The 13,816-nt window shown below is 35.9% G+C and overlaps 1 protein-coding gene across 1 annotated transcript in view; it reads right to left on the bottom strand.

The window, feature by feature from the left end:
* Positions 1–1,759: 1,759 nt before the first annotated feature.
* Positions 1,760–13,816, bottom strand: part of LOC107731589 (cadherin-2-like) — a 65,509-nt gene continuing 53,452 nt past the window's right edge. The window contains exons 15-16 of the mRNA XM_016542712.1: positions 9,614–9,775; positions 1,760–2,482 (exon numbers count right to left, since the gene is read on the bottom strand). Of these exons, the coding sequence (XP_016398198.1) occupies positions 2,276–2,482; positions 9,614–9,775 (369 nt within the window). The 3' untranslated portion in view covers positions 1,760–2,275. The remainder of the gene's footprint in view (positions 2,483–9,613; positions 9,776–13,816) is intronic.

The raw sequence follows: 13,816 nt of genomic DNA, 5'->3' as shown, positions 1-13,816 counted from the left end.
TCCACTGTCACCCTGTGGCTGTGGCCTGGGTCCAGCTTGGCTCCTCCTGCCCCAAGTCCCTCCTGTCTCCTCCCTCCTTCATCACCTCCCTGGTCTCTGTCTGCCGGCCCCCTCCCAGGTGTCCGTCCTCCTCCTGAGCCGCCTCCCAAGTTCCCACCCGCCCCTCCCCATGTAGTTTCTACGGCGCGAGGACGCGCCTTCCGGGAGGGGGCGTAATGTCAGTATTCTGGGCTGTCTGTGTCATGGTTTGCCCGTTTCTGTTCCTGTTTGTCCTTATTTGGTCATGTTATTTTTCTCGTTTAGTTTGATTATGTTCCATTGATGTTACCTGTGTCCCAATTATCCCTTGTATTTAAGTCCATGCTTTTGCATTCTGTTTTTGTCGGGTCTACTTGTTTCTACGTGTGTTTGCTCAGCTCCTATTGTGAATTGTCCCGTGTTTTCGTCATTAAAGACTGTGAATGCTACTCCGTGTCTCCTACGTTCTTCCCGCAACAGCGTAACGTGACAATTGTGAGATGTAGTAACTATAGCAACCATATAACGCCCATTGCCGTATGTTGCCAGAAACTACAGTGAAACACTTAGTATAAACACTTAAGTAAGGGTGACAGTTAAGAACTTTGTTGCAATGCTCTTAATGAAATCTTTTGCCTCAGGGAATTTTTTCCCTTCAGGGATACCCTTAAGTCCCTTAAATACTTAAGGACTTTCATGCAACCGGACACAAATTCGGAAGTTAGCATGGCTTAACGCATCGCTACATTATTGATATGGACTCCGTGAGTTATGTGACTGACTCAAGAACAAGTTCAGATGGGATCTTCACTCCCCGCATGAAGAAGGATATTAAGAGATCAAGAATCCACATCCCAGCTGGCTATGTTTCACTCTCCATTCATCTCTGAATGTCTTCTGGAAGCTAAGTCAAGTTCCTTTTTAATGCTCTCAGGTTATTGCCAACATGCTTGCTAAGGCTATCTGTGTTGCTTAGGCTTATGTAGTCATTTTCATATTTAAACACTTTTCACTGCAGTATTTAGGAGAAATGAACAGTAGAGACAGTCAAACACCAACAACTTTTGTTCCTCCTTTTTACATAAATTATGATTGCATGGGCAGAGGATCAATGAGTAAAGGCTTATTTTTGCATGTTCACTGCAAAATACTATGTTGTGACCTCAAAACACTTTGACCATAGTGCATTATTTTTTGAACTAATAAAAGTCAAGTTTGTATCACATTATCCAGCCCATATGTATGGCTTTATAGCTAGGCAGCTCACCTGATACAGCGTTGCATATTTTGCAGACACATTTTTGAAGATGCAGTGCTGTTTCATAAACCCACATCTGTAATAGAGAAACATATATATAGCTCATAGCGCCTATTGAAGACGTACCATCTGAAAAGCACAGCGAATGTACCCGGAGCAATGTATTCCAGGTTTTGCAGAGATATATGCAGAGTCACGTATTTCCAGCAAGCCTGGGTTGTGATTTTTGTAAGAGTTTGATTACTTTCATTGATTACTTTCAAAACAATTCACATATATTTTAAACTAGTAAATAATTACGAGGAAATAAAACTTGGAAATAAAAGTGGATATGTCATTTTATAATATAAAATATATTTATAATATAAAAGATATGTCATTTAGAAATTAATTATATTTGTTTAATGCATAAAGCATATTTCCTTTACTGTGTAGCAACAACGTGTACAATGCAACAGTAATTAATAAGGAAAGTTACAAATGTTTAAGTTATCACTTTTTTTATTTCAAACTATGTGCATATGTTAAATTGTTGTTGAACAAAATATTTTACTTAAGAATCTAGTGAACTGCATAGTGTACACTTTGTCTGTTCTGCCAGCGAATCTTCACTTCGTGACAAAAATTAGTTAAATAATTTTTTTGAAAAACAGTTTGTAACCAAAAGAGAAAAGCATGATCATTTGTTTCATAGCTGAACACATCCTGAAGTCTCAAAATCACTCCTTAAGTCAGTATAATTAAAGCCTTGAACATAAATCAATCAGATCACAAAAATGTACAAAAAGGCACATTAAATCCCTGTGCTTCTATACTGTAAAGTTCAAGTGTAGCCGAGCATGTATCATACTCTACAATCTATGTACTCTTACTTTAAGCCTTGACATTTAGCCTTGGAAACTTGTGTTTGCTTGTATTGACACATATAAACCCATATCTGAAGCTGTCTTCATCCACTGAAATGAGGAACAAAGTCGTGGCGTTCCTTCTGCTTGTCTTTCACTCGTCTGTTCCACTATACATGTCAGCTAGTTTGGTGAAGCGAGGACCCCAGTCGTGGAGGTAATCGTAATCCTGGTCTCCATCACTGCTAGAGGAGTTAATGGAGCTGAGTGATCCTGCAGTAGATCCATTACCTTCGTAGTCGAACACCAAGAGGGAGTCGTATGGTGGAGCGGTAGGATCATTATCAGCAGCCCTCAGACCCTGCAAAGATAATCAGTGTACAAAGTACCAGTTCACTTTACCATCCTTTCATCTAAAACCCACAGAAAATGTTCATCAGAGTTCACCTGAACTATCCATTAGCAGTGTGTGCTGAAGACTGCACGCTAAATTATTAGAATCTGTATTCAGATTAAATCAGGTGCGGGTGAAGCTTAAACTGGAAGTTTGTCAAAACTACATGAAAAGCCCATTTAAAATTTAATCTTATTCCCTTCATAGTTTCTAGGGCTGCCCTCGACTAAGGATTTTTCTGGTCGACTAGTAGTTGTTCATTTTAAGCATTAGTTGACTAATTGCACGTTTATTAATAAACCATTTAAATCATTATAATGAGCCTTTAATTGCATACATAGCCTAATAGGTCACGCATAAAGCTTGCCACAGCGCACCTGCAGAAGCAATGATTATGAATGTGTCGGAAAAACAGTAAGGAGACTGCATTGACATTATATTAATTTGATAAACTAGTGCTTTTTAACATTTTATAAACAACCCTCTGATGCTGCTTGTGTGGCGGTCAAAAATTTATTTCAATTAAATGAATGTACTATATTTTACTTTGATAATGTTTTTTATTCTTTTTTTATCGTGGGATTTTCTAGTACTTAATGATATTTATTAGGCCTGTCATTGTTACCGCGTTAACGCATGCGATTCATTTTACAATCCTTAATGCGTTAAAATAATTTAACGCAATTAACGCAAAATTACTGAAGCACAATTTCTATTCTAACCCTTTAACCCAATTTTGCTTCTCTGCTTGCGATCAGATCATTTTAAGCTGCTAAACGCCGGGAAAGTTTTCAGTGCAATGATCCAGGAAGCGAATGCATTCAAACAATCTGTCCAAAACAGTGCTAATATAAAGGAAACCAGGTTGATTACATCAGAGATTGCAGAGAGAACAGAGACTCGTGTTGCGTTTTAAGTGAATTATTCATTCTGTTTTGCTTTAAAACACAAGCTCTGTCATATTCTGTGATTGTCTCTGAAGAGCACGAGTCCTCACACGTTGCGTTGTGTGAACTGTATGGCCAGATGAGACGCGACTCATCTCTCGCTAGTAAAGTTTTGATGGATGAAGACTGGACAATCAAGGTAAAGACGATTGTGGTGGCGTACAGGAGTCGTACAGTAAGCATGCGTGAGTCCGTTATATTAATGCGTGAGTGCTCTTGACGCACTGATCCACATTGTATTTATGCACAGGCACAGACATTTCCGTACATTCACGTTGTTTCCACACACATTCACGATAATGTTTTGATTTGTCATGTTTATGTTGCTGTGTTTAGTTATTCTGAATGGATCCGTGTACTGCAGTAGATATATGCAGTCAGCAGGCGGGTGGTTAAGGTTTTTTTTGGCATCTCCATGTGGTGCTGTTCGGTATCGCAACTTGGCTTCTCTAAAATCTAAAAAAGCTCTTTGCTGTTGCACTTATCTTTTGGTTTACTTTGCTGGATATAGCTAATGATGACAAAATAAACATTTGAAACAAGATAAATGGTCTATGCTTAATTTCATGAAGTGTGCGATTAATCGCGATTAATCACAGAAAAAGGATGTGATTAATCAGATTAAAAATTTTAATCGATTGACAGCCCTAATATTTATAGATCAGTTATGATCCATTTATTACCTGTTAACTACTTGGTTTTCCATTCGTTTCCAAAGCAGTCATTTTTGACTGTGAACAATACAACAATACAAAGACCATTTGTTTCAGGACCATTTAACCTTTTCAAATCATGCACCAGAGGGTTTCTTGAGTAGGCATCATCTGCGTGTGGTATGTGTGTCCCTAGCACTTTCTGAAAGCCACGGAAAAAGCCACACTGGCTGAGAAGTGACGCAGAGGAAGCGCTGAGCAGGCAATGTATCACGTATGACATGCATGCTGCTGTACATCAAAAACTGCAATGCAGCTATATGATCATGATCAGAGAATCAGTCATTTTCATACATAAAGTCAACACTCATTTAGTTTTTGCACTCATTATTGCACTTTTAGATATTTATCTAAAATATTGTGCTATCACATCTAAACTGCATATAACAATGTTGTTTTTCTATTATTTGTAAGAATTCATTATTTATTTTGAAGTCATTTTTTGTGCTTTTCTGAATAAGGTATTCGGCTTTGGGCACATCTCTACTATCCATGTTTTCAGGGAGCATGCATGCCCCAGTCACAATACAGAACAATATTATACACACCAAATAAACAAATAAAAACTAACCTAATATTACTAACATGTAATTGAAAACAGGTTCTCGCATTTTGTTTCCATCAAGTCAAAATCATTTTCTTATTCATAATAATAACATTAAATAGGTTACGGTACATTCAACCTGAGGCTCTCCAACAAATATGACCAGCCTAGTATTGTTGTCTTTAGGTAAGGAGCTAATCATAACTATAGACATTAACAGACTTACACACAACATGTGGGTGAAACAGAAAGAGGCTTGTCTCTAAAAGCATTTCTCTAGTCTAATTTTAAAGAATGATTTAGGCAAAAAAAAAGGTATTTAAAAAGAATAAGATAAAAATATAGATACTGTCACCATTTTTATTGCATTCACTCAACCTATCACTGATAAGATGAAGTGATCTCCATCTTTCTAGGTCAGGCTTTACATTATGTAACATCATCTGAAAAATGTATTTGCAGCTTTAACCACAGACCTTGACAAGTTATCAGGTAAATGTATCAAAAAGCATTTTCACAAGTAGCAGTCAATTTTGCCTTGAAAATGGGCTAGATTTTTACGATAGCAGTCGGCGGATAATCTAAGAGAAACACTGTATATAAAATAATTCATATTCACAGAAGCAAATATAGTATTTAAGAACTTATATGCGTTTGTTATTTAGAACGAATTCAAGCATAAATGTCAAGCCTGCGAGCCTGTGATTATATTTTACTCTATTCTACACAGTATTACACTGTATTTTAGATTTTTACACATTTACCACTGATTCTTGAGACATGGGTCAAAACATGTCCAGCAATTGTAACTGCTATTAGGTTTAAAAATGAAAATATTTTCAATTGTAAATGTTATGGGGGATTAATAATAGAATGTATTTAACACAATTAATTTCAATTTCATTTTATCATTATTATATCAAATCTATGACACTTATTGTCTTCTCACTACATCTAAAACAGTTGTCCACAGAAATCAAATTCAATAATTTATATGCTATATAATGGATAAAAATGTTTTTAATGATGAAAAAGAGCTTGTTTTATCAAAAGCAACACTTAATAATATCTCATATCAAAGCACTGTTTTTCAGTGACACATGCATGTTTCATAAGATTACAAAGTTGTGTCCCTTTTTGTCAACACCATCAGACATTTTTTTTTAATGTAATAAAATCAGGGAATATCAGGGGCAGCTGTCACTCTAAAGCAGAGGTCCCCATCCACCGGACCTACCGTTCGGCACGCACGTGATTCGCAGATTAATTTGCCAATTTACACGTACAAGCAATTATAAACCACAAGAAGAAGAAACGAAAGAGAGCTCAATTCGTTACTCACACACTGTTCTTGCACAAAATCAAAGCACGCACAAGCATAGAGACGTGTTTCAGACACCGCGGAAATACCAAGTTGCTATACATGCACATAAAATTTGCCTAACCCTTCATGGTATTGTCATTCTCTGTGCTTTAAATATTTTTTTTTCTTGCTTATACGAAAAAAATTGTCCGATCTGTGACTCAAAAAAAACCCCCACAATATAATGCATTGAACCACTATATAATGCTATTATAATACTATATAATAATAGGCTATATATACCCCCTTCCAGCCGGTCCGTGATAATATTTTCCAAACGTAACCGGTCCGTGGTGCAAAAAAGGTTGGAGACCCCTGCTCTAAAGCACCCCCTTGCCACATTCCTCCTCTGCAGAGCACATCAGTGTCAGACAGACTCTGGTCAGTTTTAGAATATTTGAAATCCTAAAGTTAATATTTCCTGTGTCATAACCATGATATGTCAACACCATCTACAATTTCTGAGGAAATTATTTGAAATGTTTAGATCATTTTATTCTCCTGAAGCAGGTTCTATTAGCAACAGAAACAAAACAAAATGGCTACTACATGAACTCCATTTGTTTTGTGAAAGAAATGGCAAATTTGTCAACACCGTCAGATGTCTGTCTGAATAATGTATAAATACTAAATAAGTGACCTGACAGCATTGCTTTTATAGATTGATAGTCATCACTTCTAGCAGAGTTAGAGTTGAGGGAACATAAGATTCAGGGAACATAAGGCTGAGGGAACACAAAACACTAGATAAAACATATCTATACATAATTCAGTTTGTTTGTATTCTGATCATAGGTGTTCTGATCATTTTTGGATCATTTCTTAAGATGTTTAAAGGGGTCATATGATGTGATTTCAATTGCTCCTTTCTCTTTAAAGTGATACAAGCTCTTGGTGCATAAAGAAGATCTGTAAAGTTGCAAAGACTAAAGTCTCAAATCCAAAGAGATATTCTTTACAAAAGTTAAGAGTCAACCACGCCTACCTAAAATGGCTCGTTCTAACACGCCCCCACATACCTACATCACTATGTGGGAAGATTTGCATAACACCGCCCAAATGTTCACACAAAGAAAGAAGGCATAACTTTTATTCACGCTGTAGTATTGTTGTTGCCGCCACCGCCATGTCGTGAAGGCGCTGTGTGATTCGTTGTGAAAGCGAAACTACTTTGTTTGGCCTTCCAAAAGAGGACGATATCCGCTTCGTCATGCCTAGAGCTGATCTGTGCTGGTCGCTGAGGGAATACATCGGCTTTCACCGTGGACGAAGCGGAGTCCAGCCCGGGGTCGTCACATGTGGTTGCTGCAAGCCCTCCGGACACTCCTTCGTCGAATCTGCCGCCTCCGCTCACTCTAGCCTATAGAGTAGTGCTTGTTGTTTGTCATTTCTCTGATCACAAATGCAGACATGGTTTTATGTTTAGCGGCGAGATGCAATGCGTAAGTTATATGACAGTATATGACAGTATATGTCATTATAATCCGTAATTATGTCCCCACTGGATGCAACAAATGCCTCATTTATAATGGGTTTTAATGTTCTCGTCGCTCCGGTCGGACAGGGCATCATCACAATATGGTGAGGGGCGTAACATTTCCGTCACATGCTTGAGGTATTCGGCCAATCACAACGCACTGGATAGCTGGCCAATCACAGCACACCTCGCTTTTCAGAACGATGAGCTTTGTAAAAATCGACGCGTTTCAGAAAGTCGGGGCGTAGAGGAGAAGCAATGATGTACAGTATGTGGAAAATAATGTGTTTTTTTAACCTTAAACCGCATAAACACATTTCATTACACCAAATACACAAAATAATGTTCTTTTTAACAGCATCATATGACCCCTTTAAATGTGAATATTAAGATCCCGGTGAATGTAAATGGATAGAGGTACTCTATCCATTTACTAATTGTAAATACTAATTGTAAGTGTAAATTGTACTAACTAATTGTTTTATTTGTTCATTTAACTGTTTTTAAAAGTTACCTTGTTACCATAGCAGATGCACAGCAGACATACTGTTCTGTGATGAGAGAAAATAGATCATTTGTGTTCCACTGATATATCAAAATACTTAAATGTGAATCTTGAATAAAAGTTTTATAAACAATAATATACTAACTGTTTGTTGTTTTTGTTTTAATACAGTAATTGATTCAATGTATTTGATAGTTAAAATGACTACAAATTCAGCTTTTGGTCACCATCGTCGGATGTGTCAACTCTGTCAGGTCTGTCACCTCCGTCAGATGAATATTTTGATAATATTTCATTATGATATTTTATATTTGTTGAGGAATTGTTGGCCACATGTGAATGTATAATCTGTCTGCTAACATGAGAATGTGTTTTGAAATGTTAAAATGTCTTGAATGCTGTTAAAGATAAGTTAAAGTTATATTACATGGTTCCAGGTAAAAAGCACATTTTGATAAAAAAGAGAAAATTTGGGAGGTTGAATCAAAACAGAGCTCAGTAGCTTAGTACATATGTGACCCTGGAGCACAAAACCAGTCATAAGGGTCAATTTTGGTAAATTGAGATTTATACAACATATGAAAGCTGGATTAATAAGCTTTCCATTGATGTATTGTTTGTTAGGATAGGACAATATTTGGTCGAGATACAACTATTTGAAAATCTGGAATCTGAGGGTGCAAAAAAATCTAAATATTGATTTTTGAAGTTTGTCTGAGTACAAGGTTTTATTTTTTCAATTTTGCACCCTGTTTTGTCCCACTTCTCAAGAATCAATGTTAACAGTATTATTTATATAAATGAATCATGTTATATTACCATAAAATAGTGGTTTATCTTACATTGGGGTATTACAAGTTGTCAAGCCTGTTTAATACACCATTTTATATGCATAATGTCAATATTGTCACATCAATTAAAATCATGGGAACCAATAAATACAATGATCTTACAACAGTTTCTTATTTTGCAGACATTTTTCAGCATGTCGTGCAGGGCTCTAGTATGGGAATAACGAATAAGTACTGACATGACCTGCTGAAATGCATCAGTGAATTATTAAATGTAAGTTTCAAACCTTTTATTTGTGAACTGGCTAGTACTGTACAAAAAAAGTAAGCAAACTTCAAGCACTGCTGCCACTGTAATATTTCACTGTAAGTTACAGTAGTCAAATAGCTGGAACATTATGCATTTATATGACGAATAATTATCAAGATTACATTTTATTATTGTTGTTAATACAAGTAATTTATTTTAATATTTTATCTTAATTTCAATTCCAGTTTTATCGAGCAATAGTATTAACCATCCCTTTGCGCCACCTGGTGGTGATTTTGCGAAAGAGTTTCACATGTGACTGGGTTGTTTTTACTTTACTGCAAGCATTTTGCTTGACTACCTACTGTATATATATTCCTGGAGGGCCGTAGCCCATATGCAACATTTATCAGCACATTAGTACCACCTGCTGTATTTTCTTTTTTTTAAAACAATTATTTATTTTTTTTATAGTATTTTGTTTGATGCTTGTATAGTGCCACTTCACCTCGCTGATGAAATCTCCAATATCTCCAGGATGAGGTGCGATGGATCTGACAGGGTAATGGGGCTCAGGGTGCAAGGGTCTCTCATCCATCCGACGGATGCCAATGGCCTTGAGGCCATCAGTCTCTATATCTGGCTGCTGCAGCTGGCTCAGGTCATAATCCTGTTTGCAAACACACACACAAAGGTGCAGAAATATGCTGGATTCAACAAGACTAAAAACACTGTTAGCATTTATGAAACTTCTATTGCCATACGCTGATTTTTACAAAGATCTTTTGCTCTTTACTGATGTGTCAAACACAGCAGTTTTGAGTGAATGACAATAACAGTAAAATGTTCTTGAATATGAGAGTTACATTTTAACAGCGACTGAGAAACGATTGTCGACCTGTGATAGGGAGTTACTGGCCATTTTGTTTGGTTGGTGACATAGGCGTAATTTGCGGGCTGGGACACGTCCCCACCACTTTTTGCCAAAAATCGATTCTGTCCCCACCACTTTTTTTTGAAAACCGTTGAAAAAATATAGCATACTTAATATAGCATTTGCGCCCATCAGACAGGCCTTTTCTCCTGTTGTTTACCTCCTGTTGTAAACCCTGTCACAAACATATCAGAATTTCTAGAAAGTAAACAACGTAATTATGTGCACAGTGCAGCACACTCTGGAGCACACGTACTCTTTTACTGTGTGATAGAAATGAAGTAACAGAATACTTTATATTTACACATTTAGACTAAATATACCACTCATCAATCAAGGTAAGCACACAAATGACATAATGTAATTATCGAGAAGTTTAAAGAAATTATGTTAACAAAGTATATTAACATAAAGATATGACAAAGATTTTTGGTCCATATTATCTTTAAGTGTCTTGCATTAATATATGAATTCACAGATATTCAGTTTTGTTGAGTGAGGTCAAAGAATGAGTAAACATGTTGATGGTCACAATAGTGACCGGTGGGTTAATACAGTGCATGTAGGGTTACATATGCATCCAATTGCAGTTGTTAGTGAAGGCTGCACTAAAATGTTGCAATGACAAAATACTGCACTAGATTCAAAGTTCATTTTTATGATATATATTACAATAAAGTAACAATTTTAAAAGATGTTTATTGTGACCGACCATTTCTCACACACTTTTCCAAACAATTTTCAAAAAATAATTATTGATTATTTTAAAGGGATACTAATGACACATCAAGCTAAATACAAGCTAAATATACCGTATTGACCCGAATATAAGACAATGTTTTTTTCTTGGAAATACATCTGAAAAATCGCGGTCGTCTTATATTCAGGGTCTAGACTTTGACATGTCAATAATACACCCACAACAATAGGTGGCGCCAAATATGCATAAAACGAGTGTGCCATGAAATACGTAATGTAATGCGTGTTGTAACGATCGCGAGTAAAAACAAAAGAAAAAGAAACCCTTACAGCTGCATGAGTCGTGACTGTCACGTTAGCCTGATGGGACCAACTCTACTTCTACTGTTAATAAGATTTTGGTAGGCTACTATTAGATGGATAGCCTAAATGTCCTAATTCAGGTGGGCTTCCTGTTTTTTTTTTTTTTATGGTATATCAAAAAGTGTATATTTTTTAAATGTGATTGTTGGTACATTTTACCAGTTTTTACCATACTTTCAAAACAAAAATTAAAATAGGACAATATATGCAATATGAAAATAATTGAAGACAAAATGTGTTTACTGATAAAAAACAAGATTTGGTTTTTAAAAAGCCTTTTTCCAAAAGGTACATCTGGAAAAAGGGGGGGTCGTCTTATAATCAGGGTCGTCTTATATTCGGGCCGATACGGTAGGTGTGAGCGGAGTCTAAAGCATTTTGAGCTTATCCACTTTTGAGCACTTCCAGAGGTAGTTAAAAACGCATTCGACCGGATTGCGCTCGTAGTGTTGACACTCATGTGGTCGAATGCATTCAATCAGCCGCTAAACTCTCAGCTGACTTAGCTAATTCATAAACACAAGTTTAAAAAAATATAAATGGCAAAGCGCATCCTGTTTATTTTCTTGTTTTTACAAAGGCATACGTTTTTTTCTTATTGTGACTATACATACATAAAAGTAAACTATTTCAAATGATGTCTTACTCCTATCTTTATGACCAAGAATGACAGAATGCTTTAGTTTTTTCCGCAGTGATTAGGACAATATCCGTGATTGCCCCGAGACTCTCTCACGCACACATCATAGCCCTATCATTTATAACATTGCCTATGTTGTTTATAATGAATCCCATTATAATTTGTGTTTTATTTTACATTTACATTTAGTCATTTAGCAGATGCTTTTATCCAAACAACTTACAAATGAGGAAAATGGAAGCAATCAAAATCAACAAAAGAGCAATGATATGCAAGTGCTATAACAAGTCTCAGTTAACTTAATGCAGTACAGTAAGCAAGTCAAGTAGCAAGTTTTTTTAAAATGATAAAATAAATAAAAAGTAAACAGATAAAATAGAAAAGGAATAGAGCAAGCTAGCATTAGAGGCATTTTTTGCTTTTTGTTAATTGTATAATAAATTAAAAGAAAACAAATAGATAGAATACAAAAAGAATAGAGAAGCTAGAGATGTTTTTTTTTTTTTAAAGAAAACAATCAGTTAGTAAATGAATAGCGTGCAAGTCTAAAAGGGGCAAGTTTTTTTTTAAAGAATAGAATTAGAATAGAGAGTGCTAGAGTTAGAGGGTCAAAAAAAGATGGAAGAGATGTGTTTTTAGCCGATTCTTGAAGATGGTTAAGGACTCAGCTGCTCGGATTGAGTTGGGCAGGTCATTCCACCAGGAGGGAACAGTTAATGTAAAAGTCTGTGAAAGTGATTTTGTGCCTCTTTGGGATGAACAATAAAGCGACGTTCACTTGTAGAACGCAAGCGTCTAGAGGCACATAAGTCTGAAGTAATGAATTTAGGTAAAGGGGTGCAGAGCCAGTGTTGGTTTTGTAGGCAAACATAAATTCCTTGAATTTTATGCGAGCAGCTACTGGTAGCCAGTGCAAAATGATAAACAGAGGAGTGACGTGCATTTTATAATTGTATATATATTTTTTTTTACTAAAAATTTTATAGCTACTTATATTTTCAGATTTTCATCTTATTCTGTTCTGAATACCGGTAAAATTTCTCTCAGCGCAATTTGACTGATATGTGTGGCAGAATTTTTCAAACTTTTAAAAATAGCTTTTCAAACTTTTTTTAAAAATAGAAAAAAACTGCATTTGGCTCAGAGGCCTATGTGAATTGCGCAAGCTTATTTCACAATATTAGATCGAAAGATTAAAATAAGCCCACGTACACTGGCCCAAAGACCCTCCCCTCAAAAGAAATCAGGACAGAAGTGGTGGAAAGTGAACAGAAGAGACGGATTAAAACAGCAGGTGTGAACGGGAACGTGTCTCCCTCATATACTTGAGATCCGATTGACCAAAATGCATCTTAATACCAGGTGTAAACAGGGCCACTCAATCTCTTACATCAAGTTTACACTTTGATTGTTATAATGAGAGGATTCGCAAGTATGCAAATCTCAGCACTGACAAAAAAAAAAAAAGTTTTTTTTGAGTGGTGAGTGATTTCTAACTTTAAAATCTCTGATTGGCCATTGTGTTCACATGCTCAACAGATATGTCTGTGATTGACTACAATGATCATCACTTCACACTCTTCACCGAGCGCTCACACAGACACACGGACACAGGAGCGATTTAAAGCCACGTCTATCAGAGGATCCGTCTATGAGCAGATATACAGGTACATCTCAAAAAATTAGAATATCATGAAAAAGGTCAATATTTTTTGTCACTCATTTCAGAAAGTGAAACCCATATATTATATAGATTCATTACACATAGAGTGAAATATTTCAAGCCTTTATTTCTTGAAATTTTGATGATTATGGCTTACAAATGTATTCTTTAATAAGAATTTTAAATAAAATGACCAGAAGGTCATCAAGATTTTACTGTTTTCAACACATCTATCAATAAGTGAAGAATGATAAATGAAGCTTGTTATAATGATGAGCAGTTAACTGTGACTGTTGATAAATTAATATTTATATTTAAATCGTGCAACATGCATTATTTATTTCATATTCATTTTTATTTATTTATTTTTATTTGGGCTGAACCAATATAACTAAACAGCAATGGAACCTGT

This window comes from Sinocyclocheilus rhinocerous, unplaced genomic scaffold (genome assembly GCF_001515625.1).
Source record: "Sinocyclocheilus rhinocerous isolate Xijiao unplaced genomic scaffold, SAMN03320098_v1.1 scaffold1933, whole genome shotgun sequence".
NCBI classification, from domain to species: domain Eukaryota; kingdom Metazoa; phylum Chordata; class Actinopteri; order Cypriniformes; family Cyprinidae; genus Sinocyclocheilus; species Sinocyclocheilus rhinocerous.
Note: the sequence above shows the minus strand (reverse complement) of the source record. Positions and strands in the feature narration are given on the sequence as shown.